Source organism: Dermacentor albipictus, chromosome 2, assembly GCF_038994185.2.
Source record: "Dermacentor albipictus isolate Rhodes 1998 colony chromosome 2, USDA_Dalb.pri_finalv2, whole genome shotgun sequence".
In the NCBI taxonomy this organism is placed as follows: Eukaryota; Metazoa; Arthropoda; class Arachnida; order Ixodida; family Ixodidae; genus Dermacentor; species Dermacentor albipictus.
Window position 1 is genome coordinate 23,639,401 of NC_091822.1, and position 22,476 is coordinate 23,661,876.

At 45.1% G+C, this 22,476-nt stretch overlaps 1 protein-coding gene across 5 annotated transcripts in view; it reads left to right on the forward strand.

The window, feature by feature from the left end:
- LOC135897932 (protein RER1) overlaps positions 1-22,476 on the forward strand; it is a 43,833-nt gene that overhangs the window by 10,086 nt on the left and 11,271 nt on the right. For 3 of the 5 annotated variants that reach the window (XM_065426621.2, XM_065426620.1, XM_065426622.1), the window contains exons 4-6: positions 4,857-4,935; positions 9,919-10,054; positions 20,873-20,955. In XM_065426621.2, coding sequence (XP_065282693.1) covers positions 4,857-4,935; positions 9,919-10,054; positions 20,873-20,955 — 298 coding nt within the window. Of the gene's footprint in view, positions 1-4,856; positions 4,936-9,918; positions 10,055-20,872; positions 20,982-22,476 lie in introns of all 5 variants that reach the window. The other 2 variants (XM_065426623.2, XM_065426624.2) reach the window with 1 other exon arrangement.

Below are 22,476 nucleotides of genomic sequence, written 5' to 3' on the forward strand. Positions count from 1 at the left end.
GAGCAGGGCAAAACGGAGAGCGAGTTCCTAAAGGAGCTGGCGGAGACGTATCTGCCACTGGGCCCGTCAGGCGATAGCGACTATCCACAATACGCCGGCACAGAGGTCGAAGAACTCGACGCGCCCTTCACGGAATCGGAAATTTGGGATGCCTTACAAGGCCTCAACGGACGCTCCGCGACGGGCCCTGACGGGGTCTCGAATAAACTGTTAAGAAATCTAGACGGAAAGTCGGTCGTGAAGCTCTCCGAAGAAATCAACAGAGCGTAAGAAACGGGACAAGTACCAGAGGTCTGGAAAGAGGCCTCGGTAATACTAATACCGAAACCCGGTAAACCACTTGCAGCGGAGAACATGCGGCCAATATCGCTGACCTCGTGCGTAGGCAAGACGGCGGAACATGCCATACATAACCCAGTATCGCGGTACACAGAGAGAGAGCCTCTTCCCACATAACATTGTGGGCTTCAGACCGGGCCTCTCCACACATGACGCAATGTTACAACTCAAAAAGCACATAATTGACGGCATAACCAGAGACACCAGGGGCATACTGGCCCTGGACCTAACAAAAGCGTTCGACACGGTGAAACACAGATTTCTTATGGAAACGATCTCGGTGATGGGGCTCGGCCGGAAATTCCACTCTTACATAGGCTCCTTCCTCAGAGACAGGAAAGCCACGATCAAAATAGGACAGGCCACGTCCGATTGGTACACGCTGGGCGCGAGGGGCACCCCACAAGGGGCGGTGCTCTCCCCGCTATTATTCAATCTAGCATTGAAAGTGCTCTCGGACCGGCTGACGAGAGTGACCAACGTCAATCACGCCCTGTACGCAGATATTACAGTGTGGCGCCCGGGAGGGTCCGACGCAGCAGTCGAGCGGGCTCTTCAAGAGGCGCTGGACACGACGGAAGAGTACCTGAAGGAAACGGGACTCCGTCTGTCACCCAGCAAATCGGAACTGTTGCTCTACAGGCCCTCGAAACAAGGCATGAGGAATTTGACGCCGATCGATCAAATACGAATCAAATTACACACGAGTGACGGCCAGCCCATCCCCAGAGTGGACAATATAATAATCCTGGGGCTGCTAATTGAGGCTAAAGGCGGTAACACGCAAACGGTCTTGAGACTCACGTCCAAAACGGAGAACATGCTCCTGCTGATCCTCAGGGTGACCAACCGCAGGGGAGGGCTCAGTGAGAGCAATCTCATCAGACTTTACCACGCCTTCCTCATGAGTCACGTAAATTACATAGCCTCGGCACTAAAATGGACCAAGAGAGACGCGGCCAAGATAGACACACTGATGCGCAAGAGCATCAAGAGGGTGCTAGGTCGTCCGATCAGTACAAGCACGGAGCAGCTCGATTGGCTAGGGGTCCACGATTCGCTAGCAGAAATCATCGAAGCACAGACCAAGGCACAGGTCGTGCGGCTGTCGACCGCCAGGGCCCGGCAGATGCATCCTAGAAGAAGCAGGGATAAATGCCGAAGCAGAGTGCAACGCACGCAGCGTCACACTCAGCACGGCGGTCAGGGGCACTTTCAAGGTAGAACCGCTTCCGAGAAACGTCCACCCGCAATTCAACAAGGGGTGCCGAAAGGCGAGGGCCCGAGCACTGCTGAAATCGACCGCCAGCTGTCCGGGACTGGTGGCATTTGTAGACGCGGCCCAGTACGGGCGCAGCGACCGGTACGCGGCCGTCTCGATACGCTGGGATGGTACGATCATTAATGCAGCATCGGTTGAGGGGGTAACATCCGAGGTGGCCGAACAGGTGGCCATAGCCATGGCAATGAGGGACCCCGAACGTCCTTACGTATACACAGATTCGCGATCGGTGGCCAGAGCATTAGCCTCGGGCTCGATATCACGGAAAGCGGCGGCCGTCCTCGGCAGTGAGGGAGCCGCAGGTCATCACATCCTCAAATGGTTTCCAGCCCACATGGGGGCCAACGTGCACCCCGACTTTCCCAACGCCAACGAGCTGGCACATGGACGCGCGCGAAGACTCCCGCACCGCGGCGATCGTGGCGAGCGAAGTGGTGGGGAGGGAGGGGAGCACCGAGACCTGCTGCTCACCTTCAACGAAATAACAACGCATTTTCAGCTGTCGAGGAGGACGTTCCCGCTCCCCCACACTAAACTTACTAGATCACAGTCATCTATATTCAGAATGCTGCAAACAAGGTCGTTCCCCTCGAGAGGCAGAATGAGCCTTTATTCACCGGACGTAGAGCCGCAATGTCCGGATTGTGGCGAATCGTACTGCTCGCTGTCGCACATGCTTTGGCAATGATCCGCGTTAAGCGGCACCGTGTTCAGCAAAGAAGAAGACTGGATGGACGCCCTGCGAAGCGATGACCACCAGACCCAGCTCAGGGCCGTCCAGAGGGCTCACGAAAGGGCGGAGGCTCACAGGCTTCCTGTCCCAACATGGGTGCGGCCCGCGACCCCTGCCGACGACTAAACCAAGAGTGGGTGGGAAGGGGTTCCTCAGGACCCAATCAAGTTCTTTCCTCCTCCTCCTCCTCCTGAACGTTTTGTTAATGTAGTGTTTGTAGTAATGAGATTTTACTGCATTCCTGATTTGCTTTGATTTGAAATCAGGTATCTGACATTTTTGAATTATTCGGCACTCTCGAATAGGCAGCCTGGAGCCACGGACTGCCGGTACAAATACTTATCTCGGTGGCTATGCTTATGTGTAATGGCTACCATACGACAGAAAATCTCGAAGGCTTCTTGTTAAACATTTTTGTTAAACATGTTAACATTTTTGTTAAATAGCCCGAAATTTGCAGCGCAAAAGAGCAAAAACAGCGCTAGCATCCAACGAAGTGTTGGAGTCCGCATTGCCATAGCCATCAGAAGAAATCGTACCTGAATGACAATAACGTTGCAACGATTCACGCCTATTTGTGCCTTCTGAAGCCTTTATTCTTGCGTTCACCGCCGCGCATAACATCGCACTGGCTGCGGGCTTTCATAATTGTGTAGTCGCCATCCTTGTTCACGTCTATAGCAGCTGCGGTTTCTTCCGCAGCAGTTGTGGCAAAAAGTAGTTTCACTTTGACTCAATACGCGCATCGGCTACGTGCCTAAAAAAAATCTGCGTAGTCGGCATTCATGATCGCATAGAGAGCGACTGGGGTTTTGTCTGCAGTTGTTGGAGTGAATGGTAGTTTTGTTCTGACTTGGTGAGTGCATCAGCCGCATGCCTTAAGCATTGCAAAGTTGCCGGTCATACCCGCGGCCTTGCGGCCGCAGTTTCCTCTGTAACGATTGCGGCAAACAGTTGTTTCCCTTTGACTGTGTAAAGCTGCCGGACATGAAGAGCACCGGCTACATCGTGATGCACGTGCAACCTGTTGGCGATCAGCTCACTGGCAAAAAAATAATTGGGATGAGTGCGTAGTAGTGCAAAGTGTGTCGCAAATGAAGTTGCGCGCCACGGCCGTGCTGCGATAGAAGTCGCGAGGCCTTGATTGTGGCTGCAAGAACCAATCAGTCACGAGGTGACGAGAATTGCGGCTTCCGCTTTTGTGCAAAATAGTAAAAGGATTTTCTCATCCATTTACTAATAAATGCCTGTTGACATAGTAGTAAGCATTTGCTTATTCTTTTCTGGATACCCTCGAAAATGCAACATTCGGTTCATTTGGACTGGGAGATTTTTTTTCGGTACCGTGAAATCTGAATAACGAGCTTTTGCTGTAATATGTTATATATATTATTCGAAAGCTTCGGTTCAGAATTATTCAACCAAATCACTATTCGCTTCGAATTTGCTTGGAAGCTCAAATTCACTATTCACCCATCGCTATTTAATTTAAATTCATGGGCTCAATACTTTACAAAAGTAGTTTTCTTCATTCTAATGGCTTGATTACTTCAGGTCAGTCGCTGAGGTCCACCGGTAGTAGATGCACGAATTTGGTGAATGAAAGCCCTAACCTAAGCTTAACACAAAGAAAAGCGACTAAAACTGTGTGTGCTGCTGGCAAAGGCTGAAGTTTGTGCCGCCAACAACCCAACGCCTCTGCCACCCATCACTTGCCCGTCCACACAGAACATGACTTCTTGCACCAAACACTAGCTCACGATCGCCTGCTCCTCGACACTCATCTGCCATTCATTCCGAGCTTGCTGTGCATATGCTGCTGTTTAGATCATAATACAATGTGTCCAGTAGGTGAGGCAAGGCAGTTGGTTCGAATAAATTAACCAAGCTCATTTGTAAGAAGTCTGAAACTCTCAAGCCTGCTGTTTTGAAGAATTGATGGAAGTGTGCAGAGGAACGCACCTAGCAAGTGTATTTGGAGATCCATTGACCTCAACACTTCACCAGAGTTGCTTGCTTGCCAAAGCCACAAGAACAACATAGGTCTCGGGCCACACCAGCTCGGCATGCGTCGGCGTCTCATGCTGGAGCAATTCACGCTGCACTTAACGAAACACGGATCTCTGCTGCTAGAGTTGAGTGTGCCAAATTTTTTACTGACTTCAGTTCGTATGTTTCTTTGTTGTTTTTTTCCCAAAATGTGTGAATTAGGTTCTGCTGTGCACAGGTACTCAAGCCCTCTGAATGCATTGTGGCTGTGGCACACACCTAGCTCTTCCATATGCATTGCGTGACAGGGAAAAATGTTATCAAAGGACACTGCTAGTTGTATTGCAAGATCCACTTGCATAAAAATAGTTTCTTTTCATTGATGTTGAAATCTGTTGCTAACCCTGGCTGGCTATTCTGAGCTGGCCTAAAGTTGCACCGCTACCAGTGCTCATGCCGAGTTGAGACATTGTAGTCAGTCATTTGTCTGTAGCACAATCTTCTGGTTTACAGAGGACGGTCCAGAGCTTCCCACAAAGGTCAATGAAGAATTTCGACCGTTCATTCGTCGATTACCAGAGTTCAAGTTCTGGTGAGTTGTGCATTAAGCTCATATGCCATACTACTGCAAGCGCTCGGTGTTGTCATACATAGCACTCCTTGAAACCCTCTTATCAACTAGTTAAATACCCTTCAATTTCATTTTTTGCTTAACCTAGCAGGTATAATCGGAAGCTCTCGGCACAAACCTAACGGCTAACATCGAGCCGACTGGTTCTTGTAGAAGCCGAACTAGCTTTGCATTGGGGGAGGCACACAAAATAAATCATTGTTGTAATCAAAATTTGGAAGTTTATTTACCGTAGTAACTCAAATCTAATGCACACTTTTTTTTTTTCATTAAAATGGGTCCGAAAATTGCGTGCATGTTTGAATCGAATACGACCCTACATCTGCATTACCATATCGGCATCAGCATTTCAAAATGGCCGCCTCGTATGCGCTTCAAGCCTAGCTGCCGTATCTTCCTCTATAGGCTGTAGCACGTGTGCTTAAGTGAATCTACGAATATACTGTCTGTCTTCCCGATTTCTACTTTTGCTCTGTCAGCATGGAAGTGCCTAAAGCCTCTCCATACATGTTTTCAGGCGCTGGCATGTAGATAGAGAGGGGATTTTGAAGTTACGACTGCGAAGACGCACCATGTTCATCATGACGCCACGTTTAAAAGGAATGTGATCATGGTTCCCGAAACTTGCGTGCAAGACTGGCACAAACAGAAGGAGAGGTGTTCTACTGTGGTGGCTGCTGCCTATGGCATGGTCGAGTGGGCTCTATCTTGAAAGTAATCTTCAATGGGGGCAGAGTCTACGCGTCTGAGTGCAGCGAGGGCAGATAGTTTAATGTGCGCTGTGTTCTAGTCACTTAGTTCGTGTTGAAGCGAGAGACAGCATGAAGGTAAATTCGCTCACTCCTGCTACTACACTTCCTCACTCCAGCGTTTTGATAGAGTTTCCACGGTTATTGAGTGAGAAGTGTTCATGTTTTCTTGTGTGTGCGTGACACCATGCTTGTTAATTTCATTTGTAAGCGAATGTTTAGATGTTTATACAGCCGATGAAATTACTATCCTTACTTCGCATAGCCATCTACTAATTTGCTGTCGCAATTGATGCTTCGACTATCGGGCGATACTGCAACTTTCTTTTATTCATTGCAACTTTAGTGTGTTAGGATTCAATCTTTGTTTTTCCAAATGAGGGAAAGTTGTATTTCTATATAAAAGCATTAGGTGCGCAGTACTGTAAATCTCTCACAGTCACAGTCGAGTGAATACGGCATGCATGGTTCATTCCTTTGTACAAAAATAATCTCCTGCAACACTCAGTACCAACACATAACCAACAACGAGAAGAGCTAACTGATACATTCGGTCCTCATAAATAAACGATGTAAGAGAGCTCTAAAGTTTTTAAACAGGTTCTTGCAAAGCTCACATAGGCTTGCTGAAGCTAAAAATTACTGATGCCTTATGGCAGTGAGCTGGGCTAGTTGGAGTTCCAACATTTTAGACATTTCCAGCGCTTTAGGGGAAACAGGAAAGCTGAGAAAGTAAACAGAACTTGGAGCATACATCATCCTCCCAATCCTGTTGTCTTTTCTCAGTTTTTCTATTTCCCTTTAAAAGGAGGCTTTTGCTCAGAGCCTCTTATCTAAATACATGGGAATAGAGACATCATTTTTCTTGGCAACCACTGCACCAAATTTGATGAAGTTGTTGAGTTGTGATGAAATTTGATGAAGTGAAAAAAAAAACAGACGTGAAAACAAGTGTTGCAACGTTACTTCAGCGATTCTTCCAATTATACAGTCAAACACTGCTATCACTAACAATTTCAGCAAGTGTAAAAAATCATTTTTATTAAAGATATGTCTCGAAAAGTGATAATGAGTCCTGTGTTACAGTTTTATCGGCCAGCTTATTCCAATCTACTATAGTTCTAGGGAAAAAGGAATACTTGAAGCAGTTGACACGTGTTGTAAGTGGAGTTACAGCTAGTGAGTGTTGCTGTCTGTTAGCGTAACCTGTTGTATAGGTGATAATGTGAGACGTGTCGACGTTGTAGTGACCATTTATTAGTTGGAAAAATAATTTTAGACATACACTATGTCTATCACTTGTAGAAGGCAAGCTGCTCCGAGATAAAAGGTTAATAAGAGAACTACACCCATATGTATTGTAGATGAATTGAACTGCTTTTTTCTGTAAGCTTTATAGCTTTCCAATATCGCTTTTAGTGAATGGGTCCTATGTAACTACAGCATATTCTAAAACGGGGCGGACGAGTGTTTTGTATGCCAATAGACTGTTGGTGTGGAGGATTTTAATACGCGTCTTAGAAAAAACAACCTGCGGCGACAGTTTGGCATACATCTGGCATACCACTCTCTGGCAAACTGCTATTGTGTCCTACTTCACCTAGCTATGTTTCTTGGCCAAGAACCACTCTTTAACACCAAGTTCATCGCAGTGCCGCAATTAAAAGCAAAGTGATCACATGTGCGGAGACAGACGGAAATGGAGCCGCATCACGGGCGTTCGGAGTTCCTAAAGGTTGCGCGTGGAACTGGCGCCAACAGGAGAAGCTTTCTACTCCGGCACTTTCAGGACTAGCCCGATTGAAAACTTGTAAGCAGATCAGATGAATGGTCACTCCACTTGCAGAGAACATACATCAACCTCGCATATTTTTCTCAAAACACACTCTAATCGTGAACATCCATGTTTTAATACCGTTACCGATATGACATGTGCTACACTTTTCCGCAATCGTCCCTCTGTAAGACAGCCTTTCTCACTGTGCGGGAGGGAGCTTAGTGATGAAATGCACGTCCCACTCCTCGAGCATCGCTTAATGCATCCAACCAAGCTCTTACCTCCTTGTGAGTGGCAGGTTGTAGAATGTGACATATCATTTCTAGAAGTTACAAAGCACGCTCCAGAGGTCAAAATCCTAATGCATTTCTTAGAACTCCAGTTCACATGCTGGGGTGTCCTATGCAGCCGCCGGTCCATCCTTCACGGAATCCGATGTTCTGCATCCGGAAACAAGCATCTTTTCGGCCGAGGCCTACACAGTATTGTCGGCTGTGAAGCATATAAGGAAATTAAAATTCCAAAAGGCAGTTATATATACAGACTCCCTAAGTGTTTGAAGGCCGTGATGCCACTCTGCAAGCACAAAAATCCAGTACTTAATTAAATATATACCTACCTGTGTAAAGCCTATCTATCTAATCAGCATATCATTGTATGCTGGGTGCCTGGCCATAGGGGCATCGAGGGCAATGCTCTGGCAGACGAGATGGCCACTTCAGTTGCATCACTTGCTTCTAATGCTGCCACTGCCATCCCTGTCACAGATCTGAAACCTTTCTTACGAAAGAAACTCCACGATCATTGGCAACGCAGTGGGATGGAAAAACAAATAACAAGCTGTGTGTAATAAAGCCACAGGTAGGTTTTTGGCCCTCCCCAGCAAAATCACGGCGAACAGATGTCCTATCCTGTCATCTCACAATAGGACACACATTTGGCACTAATAATTTCCTGCTTACTGGAAATAAACCTCCAACCTGTGGTAGATGTGGTAAGAGGCTGTCCATCCTTCACGTCCTGGTGGAGTGTTGGGAAGGCGAAGCTAAGAGAAAGAAACATTTTTTTCTGGCATACCGCTATTGTGTCCTACTTAACCCGGCCATGTTTCTTGGACAAGAACCGCTTTTTAACACTAAAGCAGTCCTCGGTTCCTTGAATGATGTTATCTTACATGTTATAAGTACATCAAATTCGTAGAGCATCCTTGTTCCAGAGGATGCCGCTGTGATATTTGTATTGTATAGCACACGGCTCCAGGCCCTTGTGTTTCAAGGGCTCTAATGAGGCAGTAGTGCTCTAGCATAATTATCATAAGAATCTGACATAATTTATACAGTGTATCATTCTTTTGCAATGCATCTTAATGCTCGTAGTACACATCATATGTCATCACCATAATCATATTACAGATAGATTTTACGCACTTTATAGTGACTATTTTTAAAGCCCCTTTAGAGCCACGTGACATCGACTTCATAGAACTCGTAACTACACAGTGAACTCATTACCACGGCAATGGCGCTCTTTGGCCGTATCTGGCCCTTGCACCAATAAACACCACATATTCATTCATTTCTACTCCAGCTGGTGCTATGTGCGGCGCAGCCCCTATCTTGAAAGTGATCTGCGATGGAAACAGATTCTCCGCATCTATGCACACCGCGTTGTGTTCTCGTCGCTTAGTTCACGTTAAAGCGAGAGGCCGCAGAAAAGTAAATTCATGCGCTCCTGCTGCTGCACTTCCTCACTCCAGCGTTTTGATTAGTTTCCATGGTCATTCCGTGAAGCGTGTTCATGTTTGCTTGTGCGCACGTGTCACCGTGCATCTTCATTTAGTTGGTAAGCAAATGTTTACAAGCTAATGTGGCTGATAAAACTACTATCCTTACTTCATATAGCTGTCTACTAATTTACGATGATTCGCCTTGCGAGTGAAACTGCAACATTTTTTTATTCACGACTTGAGTGCATTGGGAGTAAACCTTTGTTTTTCCGCATGATAGAAAGTTGTATTTCTCTATGAAAAAATGAGGTGTGCGGTACTGTAAAGGACTCTTTCTTTAGGTCATGGAAAACAGGTGCGCATTACAATTGAGGGCGTTTTTTGTGTTTATTTTGGGGGGGCCACAATAAACGGGTGCATGTTAGAATCTAGGGCGTGTGAGAATCGAGTAAATATGGTATGTGAAGGCCGGGATGGTTTCGTATGCATAATTCTGGCTCTCACCTTTGCACGTCATCAGTGCATTTATGATAAAGTAGTATATTTTGTTTTTTATTACTGTAAGAGGGTTCTTCCAGTTCTTGCAATAATGTGCTAGTCTGAAATGTAGTTGTACCACTAGAACACAGCAGACGAGCACTTCTCTTGTGAGGAACTGTTGTGTATGTTTGCCATGGTGTTTTGTTGTGCAGGTATTCGGCCACCAAAGCAACGCTGGTGGCAATAGCGTGCACATTTTTTGATGCATTCAACGTGCCTGTCTTCTGGCCCATCCTGCTGCTCTACTTCATCACACTCTTCTGCCTCACCATGAAGCGGCAGATCAAGGTAGTAGCTCTGCATTCATTGTTCCTCCTGTCTGCAAGTCCATTCGTCCATAAAATTGATAGGCCTTGTTAAACAAAATTTTGTTGTGAATTTTGCGAATAACCATTGAAACACTGGGTTTAGTGGCTGAGAAAGAATGGTTTAATTCCAAAAGTCAGCGCTTTTCGCTTGCTTGCACTTACTGGCAAGCAGCAATGTGGCATGGTTTTTACCCAGGTGGTGAGTCATACTAGTAGTTGGTTAATCTTGAACAGATCTTGAAGCACCACAGAACACACAAAATATTTACAGAAAAGCACACAGGACAGCAGAGACAGGAAGTGCTGTCCTGTCTGCTTTTTTTGTCTGTCTTCAAGTGCGCTTAAAGATCTGTTACAACATGGTTTTCGCAATCTGCCGTGTCAGCCATTGCAAATTCTCCACTTTTAACAGAACTTGAGGTAGTGTCAAAGGCGTGCGTGAAACAAAATGCAGCTAGAATTGGCACATGTTCTGTAGCAACTTGGAATTCAGGGAATTCCTCTCAATTTGCCTCAACCAGAGAAATCCTCAAAATGTGCAACACAGTTGTGTTGGTGCTAGCTTGACACGTAAAATTGTGTACCTCTTGAATGAGCTTTCTTGTGACAAAAATGGCAATGATGGTATGCTTTTGCATGCAAGTGATACTTCTGGGGGCATTGAAAGAGAGTGGGTGCTTGTCTTTTATTAGGTTGGTAACCTTTTCATAGCAGCTGGACTCACAAGCTGGACTCGTCTGAGAGTGATTTCCTGTTTCGGGATTCCGCCATAGTTGCTCAATGGTTATGGCATTGGGTTGCTGAGCACGAGGTCATGGGATCAAATCATGGGCACAGCGGCCACATTTTGACGGGAGCGAAATGCCAAAAAATCCCGTGTACTTAGATGTAGGTGCACATTAAGGAACCCCAGGGGGTCCAAAATAATCCGGAGTCCCCCACTTTGGTGTGCCTCATAATCAGATAGTGGTCTTGGCACATAAAACCCCATAATCTTATCTCTTCTATTTTGGGGGTGGTGGTGTCCAGGCTTATTCCATTTAAAAAAAAAACAATTTAGTGGAATCAAGAAAGCCTTCATCACAGGTGCTGTTGTGGCTGAAACTTTTATGCATTGTGTTCTCTTGAAATAAAAACTTAATTATGCAAGAAATTTTATTCAATTGGTATTTGCTATGCAGGGAAGTGCATAAAACATGCATACATAAGATGGCTCCACCACCACTGAGTGCAACATGAGTGCGTGAAACATGCATGCTGCATAAACACCGCCCCCTCCCCCTCCCCCAAGAAACTTGCTGCAAAATACCGGGCCTTGCTGGCTTCATCGTCACTCCCAATAATAATGCAGCCATCAGTGGCGCTGTCTTCTCTAAACTCGGGCAACTCCTGTGGCATTGATTGGTGGCCGTGCCAGGTGGTTCTAAGACCGAGAGGTGCTGACCCACTTCAGATAACCATACAGTAAAACCCCACTATAATGAAATTGAAGAGCTATCCAGAAATACTTCACTTTAACCACTAGTTTGTCTTAATGCTTGGAAGCGAGTGGTCTTGAGCTTCACCGTGTGATGAGAAAGTGTTGCTGTATTGGTTTTCGATGCATCTATGGATACTTATGTTGCCCCGGATATATCATACAGACACATAATAAATTATTGTGTTTATGAAACATTCGTAACACCCCGTTGGAAATCTCATGCAAAAGTATAGTGCTGTGCTATACACGTATTGGACTGTTGTTGACCACCACATTCAATACATTAAAAAAAAAGAGCTATGCTACACCCAAATTCTCCCAACAGGGCTGTGATCACTAATCACGCTAACGGCATAAACATTCAGTTCTGACGAAATGGCACTGTTCTGGCATATGCTGTGAAACAAGCATTGGGTCTGAAGGGCTTTACGTGCCATTGATGAAAAGTGAGCAAGGTACATGTCTCAGTTTTGCTCACCACAAGTATAAGAGGCTCATGCAAACTGCAGCGGGTTTCATGCTGGTTCAAGATTGTAAAAGACCTCTCGGTCCAATACATGTGTTTCATAAGAAAGCATGAATGATGCTTGTTCTTTCCCTAAGTGGTTCCGGGCCAGATATGCTGAACAGATGTGAGTGCCGCTGGCTTTGTCATTGTAAATGAGGGATTTCTATGAATGGCGTTTTAGAATACCTCGAGTGGCCAAAACAAATCCGGATCTTTACATTACAGTTTGGTTTTAACATGGTCATTGCATGCTACATGCGCACTTCAGTAGTTTTCATGGAAGAACCATCGTGGCAGTGGCACGCACGACTCATTGCTGTGCACTGTCTGCCTGGTCAACTCGTTGTCAACGTAAGTTGATCAGCTATTTAAATGGTGCATTGTAAGGACACATTGCCGGGCACATTCATACATAATTATCAGTATAAGATTGCTGATGCCAGCACGGTGCACATTCCTACGAGCTAGTTTGCTTCTGTGTTGCTTCCATTTATAGTGTGGGGTCTTGGATGGAGCAGAGTGTAGAGAAGGGATGACAGGCCCAAACGAAAACTAGATTTTTAGTGGCTGCGTCAGCAGGTGACCAGAGCGCCAGCAAACCTAAACGCACGCCTGTGCGTCTCTGCTGCTGCGATGTTGTTGCTGCCTTGACTCCACCCCCAAAGAGGAGGTAGTACGACGAGCATCGGAATCCACAAGACTCGTCGCGGTGCAACAAGTGGGTGTGCTGTTGCGTGTGCCGTTTGTACAGGGTAGTCGGTCGAGTTGACGGGGTTATAGCTAGGGCAAGGTGCATGTACTGACGGGTCGTCAATATGGGCTGGCTTGAGGTGGTCAAGGGCTGTGATGTCCGTTTGTCCATCGATGAAAATGACAGAGGTGTTGCTGCGGCGTCCGAGCACAGGGTAAGGCCCAGGATAGTGCAGTTGAAGGGGCTTACGATGGGCAGACTGTCTCACAAAGACCTGTGTTGCCGCCCAAAGGTACGGAAGGCACTCAAGGTGCAGGGGCTCTTGTGAGAACTGGGTGGAGAGATTGGAACATGGTACGCAAATGCATAATGTAATCTGTTGTTGAGAGCAGTGCAGCTGTAGCTTCGAAGAAGCCGCAAGGAAGTTGAAGGGTGGTGCCAAAACAAGCTCACCACTTGAGCAGCCTTTGTCAGCCTCCGGCACTGTGCATGTCAAGAAGAGTTAGGGAGAAGGTGCTGCAACCACTTTGTAGGTGAGCCTTGAGCAGTGAGCGAAGTCCTCAAGGGACGGTGAAAATGCTCAACGAGGTTATTTGATTGTGGCTGTTAGGCTGTCTTATGTAGTGTCATGGTGCCAAGAAGACTAGGTAGTTTACTGAAGACGCTGGCCTCAAATTGTCAACCTTGATCTGTGATCATGGAAGATGGGCTACCAAAGCCTGAAACCCAAGTGGATAAGAAAGCTGCCACGATGATGGGCACCGAGATGTCCGGAATTGGCATAGCTTCAGGCCATCATATGTACCTGTCGATGCAGGTAAGGAGATAGCAGTGACCTTGGCTGGGGGGAAGTGGACCGACAATGTCCAGATTAACCTTGTCTAACCAGGCGTCAGCTGTAAAGAAGGTCTTTAACGGAGAGACAGGATGACAGGAATCGGACTTTCGATCTTTGGCATGGTAGACAAGATTGCACCCAGTACCGGACTTGAGCCTCAAGTTGAGGCGAGACCGAAAGCCAGAAAGGAGCAGCCAGAAAGGAGTCTCTGCGTTGCTCGAGTGCTGGGATGAGAGAGGTTGTGAACAGCTTATAAAAGACGATGACACAGGTGAACAGACATGAATGGCCAGGGTGAGCCAGTAGAGGTGTTGCAGATGATGGTGAAACCGCCAGGAAGAACAACGTCCTCAAGTTGCAGTTAGTATGTGGACGACTAACAAAAAAAAGTTAATTTCTGTGTTGACGCGTTGCTGGCAAGCTAGAAGATGAGGTGGCTTAGAGGGCACATTGCCAACAGTGTCCAAACAACTCAGTACTTCAACCGGAATGTTTTCTGTGCTTTTGACATGCCAGAAATTGGTTGTAAATTCTTGAGATGAAAAAACTGACATTTTTCTGAGTGTAGGTCTATGCCGACCGGTTGACTGCATAGACGAGGGGCTTGTGGTCAGTGTCGACGGTCACAAAGTGTTGACCCTCGATGAAGGGGCAAAAATGCTTCGCAACAAGGTAGGCAGCCAGGATCTCCAGCCCAAAGCCATTGTACCGTGTTTGTGCTGGCTTGAGCTTCCTTGAGAAAAAAGTTGAGAAGCTGCCATGCTCCATCAGGGCATTGCTGTAGAACAGCACCCGCAGCTGTGCTGGATGCGTCAATCATAACGGAGGTAGGTGCACCAGGCTTGGGGTGCACAAGCTGCGAGTTCTTGGTGAGCGTGATTTTTACTTGAGTGAATGCCTCGGTAGCTTCTTCAGTTAATTGCAAGGTCAGTTCTTTGTTCTTTCTTGGCAGCATGGCGGGGAGAGAAACAATTGAGCGCATTTCAGAATGAAGCGGCAATAAAAGTTTATGAAGCCAAGGAATTGGCATAAATTTCTCACCAATGTGGGCAGAGGGAAATCCTCAATGGCACAAACATTACCTGGCAGGGGCCTAATAATGTGCAACAAGCACTTTGATGTTCACCCCAGTCTTGCAGCCAGATTATGCAGGATGTTATGGTTAGCATTGCATTTGTTGATATCCGTGACCATTCCACAGCACAAGTGAGGTGCAACATTCGTGTGCAAACAGTAAGCAAAGCTTTTTGCATTCGACACAATTTGAAGAACTACATCGGTCAACTCTCACATCTTATGGTATTGGGAAACTGCCAGAGATGTGCAAAGTTTTTATTTTTCGCTATGGCTGTATTAAATTGTTTCACAATCATACTCGAGTTAGATATATCCAGGATCGACTGTACCATCACATGCTGGAGCATGGCATTGTAAATCTCTGAGGCTGCGGTAGTGAGCTATTTTTCCTACTTTATTACACTCGAAAGCCATTAGCATAACACAGTTTGTTCATTCAACACTTTTCTGGTTTAATTTCATTCACAAGGAAAAGAATTTCATATTTTTTGTGCTACCTTTACTGTGACCCATAAAGCCATTTTGTTGACTTTGAGAATAAGGTTATTACTTAACTTACATTTTTTGTTCAAGTTTGAAAACCTGGCATCTCCTAGCTCATCAATTAATCAAAGAAGCAAAAGAAAGTTGTGCAAAACACAATGCAGTCATCTGATTTTTCGGACTCCCTAAGTGCCGCAAGGACTCCTGGAAAAAAATCCACCGATTACAATACTCCCTAATGTGAAATTTGAGCAAAGCTCTATATATGTGTTTTCATTTCACTTGTCAATATTTTATATCATGATTATATAGGTACACGGTTTATGTTGGGAAGAGAACGGTGTGAGTAGCATGGCTGGCACGGACAAACTGTCACATGCGCCGTGCTCATCTCACACCCTGGAGGCCTCGGTTCGATTCCCACCCAGACCATAACGTAAAAAATTTTCTTTTCAGTGCCATTAATTTACTTTGTTTACAGGAACCTCCCTGAGAAATTTTACACCAATTCGAGCATTTCTTTACATGTTTTTACTCTTTGCGCTCTCGGCCATTTTCCGTACCATCTTTTGGTCATGCTGACACCGACTGATTTTCGCGTAATGGAACATAAGATGCTTTCGCATTAAAAATAATTAAAAAGGATCGCCTCTGTTGTTAAAACGAATGCATCCAAATGTACTTTTATGTACAAACCACCCCTTACGTAATACCCCCCCAGTGGGGTCCTCAACCCTTTCAGGGTCAATGACGTATATATACGGCGCTGCGGAAAAGTCCAAAATAGTTGATGCCATATATTTACAGCGCCATCTGTACATTTAAAAGCGCACCAATTTCCAAATTCTTTCTTTCCTGGCATGTGCTGCCACGATGTGGGAATGCAGAAAATTTTTTTCTCGCGCCTCCCTCTCTCGGTTTTCGTTGCATGGTTTGTTTTAAAGCTAGTTTGCTCCAGCGCGTCTGTATACTAGCGCTAGTGCATTGGCGCACATGCGAGCGGATGGCGGTTCAGGTTTTGTTCTGCAAGCGGTTTCGGCTTCTTGCACTCACAAAACGGATGGCTATCTCGTTACTAATCGCTCAAAGGGGGCCGCCTATTTCTCGCTCGTTTAGTGCTCACAGGGGTGAGGGTGAGCATAGGAAGGATGCCGCCGTACATGTGTTTTCTTTTGGGGGTGTGGGGGGGGGGGGGGGGGGGAGACTCGTGATATTTGATTGCCTCTGGTTGGCGATAAGATGAAGATTAGCAGAAGTTTGTTACACATTTTGCTTTTTTGACGGGCACACAGCCAGATACCGTATTTACTCGCATAATGATCGCACTTTTTTTGTCAGAAAAATTGAAGCAAATTCAGGGGTGCGATCATTACGCGGGTTAAATTTCCCGGGAAAAAAAAAAAATTTTTTTTTCGTCCGCGTTTGCTGCGGGATGCGAGATTGCGGGTGCGGGACACCAAAACAAAAATGGCGGCTAGTGGAGCGAGCCGAACGTGCCGAACGCGATTTTTTTTTCTTCTCGTGAGTACATTACGTGCATTGAAACAGTTTCTTCCGTATTAGTGATGAATAATATCGTTAATATCGGCAAGTTTGCGGCAATAACGTAGCCATGTCCACTTTGAGGGGACAGAAATAGGTGGGCGCGCTTAGCTGCCAGTGACAGAAACACATGACGGGGATGCTGCGGAAACTGCGGCATCTGTCTTCACTACTTTCCGCTAAGGGTGGGCGAATATCTTAGCTGTGTTACAAGCGTCGGCGTATGAATAGGGTACACTTTTAACGTATCAGAGTAAACGTGGCTACTATCATTGCCGCGCGTGATTTGTTGCGTGCTCACGAGTGCAAAAGCAGATGAAAAGAATCAAAATGCGCCTTTATTGTTTTTGTTGACATCAGCCATTATAAAGCCAACCCATAATAAAGGCAAGTTTGGTTGTACCTCATTTTGTCATGGAAGTTAGGAAAGTGATGAAAGTAATGAAATGAGGCATCTACTTAAGAATGTTTAGTGCGTGCAGACCGCTTGGCTTGTCTTGAAGAGTCGTTCGCGTAGCATTCGACAGGTGGTAAGCGCGATCATTATTCGCTAGACTTAGCACACGACATATCGCTGCGGCAAGTTCGGGGTGCGATCATTACGCGGGAAATAAAAAAAATCGAATTTTGACGACAAATTTTAGGGGTGCGATCATTACGCGAGTGCGATCATTATGCGAGTAAATACGGTAGTTTTCTTGGGTGTGCTCACATACGCAGTGCGATTAGGCTGTGGACGTAAATATTGGTGTAAGAGCAGCAACATTTGAGACTTGCAAAATATTCACGTGTGCGCACATTCTAAGCCTTGAACTATAACAATGCATCAAATTTTTAATTCTTATAAGTTTATTTCCTTTTTTATTGTTGTTATTCATGAATAAAGAGTACATATATACCAATGCAAAATATTTGTTTCTCACTTTACGGTCACCCTAGCAAAATTACGGTAAATTTTTTTCGAAATAGGTCCCTCTGAAGAATTGGGATCTGCAATAAAAGGAATCGACCATTGGCGGTCGCATATGGCAAAAAATAATCGACCGTGAGAGGGTTAAGGAAATAAAAATGAAATGAAAAGGGCTCCAATTGCCATAGCCACATCCGAAATAGCTTTTATTTAAAGGCTGGCCAGTGCACCTATTGGGAGTCTCGGTGCTCATACTGGGACTGTAGACGGTGGGTGCATGTATACACCCGCCGTGGTTGCTCAGTGGCTATGGTGTTAGGCTGCTGAGCACAAGGTCACAGGACCGAATACCGGCCACTGCAGCCGCATTTCGATGGGGGCGAAATGCGAAAACACCCGTGTACTTAGATTTAGGTGCATGTTAATGAACCCCTGGTGGTGTAAATTTATGGAGTTCCCCACTACGGCGTGCCCCATAATCAGCAAATGGTTTTGGCACGTAAAACCCCATAATTTTTTTTTTTTTGGGGGGGGGGGGGGGAGGTGCATGTATGTATCATTAAGGAACACGCACTGTGTCCCGTGGCCGGGGCCTCTCTCTACTCTTGGTATGCTGCACCACGTAACACAGCAGTATTGCGGTGAAGCTGATTTTTGGGAATCTGCATTATGCGATGCTTTAGACCTTTGCCATGCTTTTCGCGCTTCGAAGCCATTGGCAAGGATGACGAAGGGGGAGTCGGCACCATCGCTAACAGCACTAAATCTTTTAAATGAAAAACTTGATGCCAAACGCTGGCACTTAAGAGGAAGCTTTAGCTCGGGCCCAGCTCTGATATGGCCTATTCATATACATGTAAAAAGTAAGTACACTTTTCTGAGGTAACTGCTGGACCATTGTTAACTAAATTTGTTGCATTTGAGAGAGAAAGTTCAATTCTAGCGACTGTTCAAAGCGGAATTTCGATTTACGGCCTGAATTTTGTTAAAAGAATTTTCAAAAATTCAGAAGTTAAACAAAATAGAAGCACGAAGTTCACAAATTAATATTTTAATAATTCTGCATCAAGAATAGATATCACGGTTCTGTAAACGGAATTCATTAGATCATTCAAAGCAGGCAAATTCAATACATCAATTCGTATCCTATTTGAACTTGTTACGTTGTGTACAATTTCTGCAAATTTTGTATTTCTATATTATTAAATTTTTTCAGATTCATGTGTGACATAAATTTTGTCTGCTTTAGATGTACTATTACATGCGATTCACAAAATTTTGATATCATTTCTATTGCTGAGTTAGATTTTTAAACTTGATAATTTTGTTTTCAGAAAATTTTTAGTTTTTGCCAATTTTAATGAAATATTGATGACCTAAATAAAAAACTTGAAACAAACAGCCTCTAGATCTCAATTTTTTTATTTTAAATGCAACAAGCCTCGTAAAGTTTGGTGGAGTGGTTGTCGAGAAAAAGGATTCTCCTTTTACATGCATTTATATGGGAGCACCCAAGCTAAAGCTTCCTCTCAACAGGAGGAAGCTTCATAGCGAACACCTAAGCAGCTTAGCTTAAGGACAGCACAAAACAACTACTACAGCTGCCAGCAGATTGGCCTGTGCGAGCACTGGTTGAAGGCTCCTATCAGGTAATCAAAATGGCGGCGGTGCTGACTTTGAATAATGCCATTTTGAAACTGTGGCCAGGACAAAAAGTCTGATAAATCAAACGCCGAAAGGTTTTAGTGTCGAATGTTTTAGGCATCCTTATACATTAACTCCATGGGTTACGTAGTGGTGCCACTGCGTAACCTACAATTGGTCATTGACTAGCTCGTTAAACTTGGAGCATACAAAATGATCATTAGATCATTCTTTGAGTATGCTGATCCGATGTGGAGCTCCTATCAAGTAAGCCTAATAGACAGACTTCATGAAAGAAATAATTGTGACTTTATAACATGAAGCTACAAAGGAAGCTTATATTTGTTTCTCAGAAAGAAAGCTTCACAGTTGAATTGTGGAGCTCCTATCAAATAAACCTTATAGACAGACTTCATGAAAGGAAAAATTGTGACTTTATAACATGAAGCTACAAAGGAAGCCTATATTTGTTTCTCAGAAAGAAAGCTTCACAGTTGAATCAAAATTTGTCCTGATCTGATATGTCATATGGAAAATTAAGGTCAGTATATTGGGACCCTTTATTTTTAAAGCTATGATTATTTGGCTTTCGGTCATTTTCAAGGTGGGTACTTCCGTGGATGGTAGCCAAACTGTAAAGAGAAAATATTCGTTTGCTCGCTCTTTCACTCATTTGCCTGCTATTCATTTGTGCTTTCACTAGCTCATGTGTTCGTTCGTTCAAGTTGTTCACTTACATTTACAGCCATCATTGATAGTTACTGCCCAATTTTTTTCAATGCAACAGAAATCTTGCCAATAATAGTGTCCAATAGTGCAATGGTAATGCAGAGAACATCGTGGAACATTTTTATCAGAATTTTTAATGTGAAGTGGCAATCATGTTTATGCAAGTGTGGCTGTTGCTGCAAGAAATTAATCCTTTGTTTCTATCAAGCCAATCTTCATGTGGTTCATGCTTCCTGAACTTTTGAATTATTTCTGCAATGATAGCTGCATGCTTCTGTGGGTTCCTATATACGCTGTGCTATTCTACAGGCGGCGCCTTCGTTCATTCTATTGTGCGCAAGGACACTGTGGTGACCACAAAAGGAACTGCTGTTTATTGGCAACGTCCCCCCTTTGAGTGCCCCTACACCACCAGTGTTGTCAGACCACTGGCTTGCAGCACACCATGCTTGACTTCTACCAATGCAATTGAAAGAATCAGCTTATTATGAGAAATTATTTTTGTGAAGATTCTTGTATTAATCTATATTGTTATCCTGTTTATCTATACTCAAGTTTGTTGTTATTACTATGTGCTTAGCATTGCTTGGGCCTGCTGTGTGTTCAAGTAGTTAAACAGTAAATCTGTACAGATGTCATTTTGTGACATTGGTCAGTGACCTGTTTTGACTGCTTGGCCCATTTGTGTCAGTGTTTTACGCGTCTCTCTTCAGTATGGAGCCAACAGATAATGAAACCAAAGAAACGACTTGCCATGGAGGGGGCCGAACCCAAAACCCGGACAAATAATTTCCTCTCTGCTTCCCTCGGTTTCATTATTTGCTGGCTTCGTATGAGGGTCGGCCTTAACAAAAATCGGGTCCCTCAGTCCCCGTCTTCTCGCTTTCTCAATGCAGCACATGCTGAAGTACCGGTACCTGCCGTGGACTCATGGCAAGACGCAATACCGGGCACGGGACATGGCAAGTGGCCCGCTCAAGTGAGGACCTCTCTTGCCTCCTGCCGGTGAGCTCGTCTTGAGGGCCATTCAGCTATCTAGCAGCGCTCACGTGGCATTTATACGTCGAGAGTACATGTGCAGTGTGCCCCAGTTACTCCTGTCTGTCATATTCATGTTTCACCAGCATGCCAGTCAGCGTTGGTAGCAATCAAAAGGCTTTAGTCAAGACTTTCCTTCAATTTCGTTCAACATCAGTGGACTTTGGTTTTGTCTAAGGACATCTTATCCAGCCTTTCTTTTAAATCTGGTTGTCCTTTCTGAGACTTAACCCTTTGTGGATGGATGTTACCTACAGGGAAAAAAAATTCTTGCTGTGTTTCATATTGAGTAGGGAATTACTGACTAAATGTCTTCGGCCAACAATTAATTACCTGCAGCAAGTTTCATTTGTTGGTTTAGAGCAGAAAGAGGAAGAAGGGGTTTAAGACACGACTCGCTTTCTTCTGAAAGCACGGTCAGAGGAGACAGACTGATACAGAATCTATGGCGGCAGTGGTATTGCGCGTAATGTAAAGCAAATTCAATATGCACCTATGCGTAGCATCTTAGTCTATAAATGTATCAAATGAAGCCATAGGTGGCTTAAGGTGAAGCCCACTTCCAGCTTTCTGTCTAGTGTTGCCCTTCTATTACTAAGGAGTTTGCGTAAGATATTTTTCTTTTTGTTTTTTTGCCTATTCCAGAATGGCAATGCACTTTGCACATTCAGATGAGAAAAAAAATTGTGGGATAGCCCATCTCATGATGACCGTTGACGGTAACGCATTGGCATCAAATCAGTATAGCAACACAACATATTGCCACTGTCGAAATGAGTGATGTAGGAGGCATGCACTGCAACGGGATTCCTCTTGTGTGCTTCCCCAATTGTGCTCAGCGCCACCTAGCACTGCCACCGCGGATCTGATGCTTGTGGAAGTTGAGAAACACGCCATGTGGCAACCAGCCCGTCTCTCACGCTTCTTTGTGGAGATGCTGCACCGTCTATTGGCACTGTCGAAAAGTCCGGGCTTGGCCTCTGAGACGAGAAGCATGGCATGCCAGTGCCTGTAAATGCTGAGAATGGTTCCCTCGCCTGCTGCACACTCAGTGACCCACGTTGGCGTGAAAGAGGTTTGTTGAAGACCGACACATGCAGCCCCCAGAGAGTGGGGTATCCAAAGAATAATAATGAAGTACCCAAAGAATGCTAACACATTGTTAAACATTATTTTCAAGTATTGATATGTCTCTTCCTTGGAGGGTTACCCTTCACTTGTTGGGCTAGTGTTGTGTTAGCCTCGATGGATAAAATGTGCACTTTAAAGACCCGTCCAGAGCCAGCATTTGCCATAGTGCATCCCATAGCAAGAGAAGGAGATAAGCAGCTCAGAGGAATGGACAATGACAAGGCACTGCCTCAGGACATCGAGATGACTGAAGCCCACCAATGTCGGTAAACACAAGCCTAAGTAACCGCTGGCTGGCGGCAGACAAAGAGCAGCCAGTGCCTAATAAGCT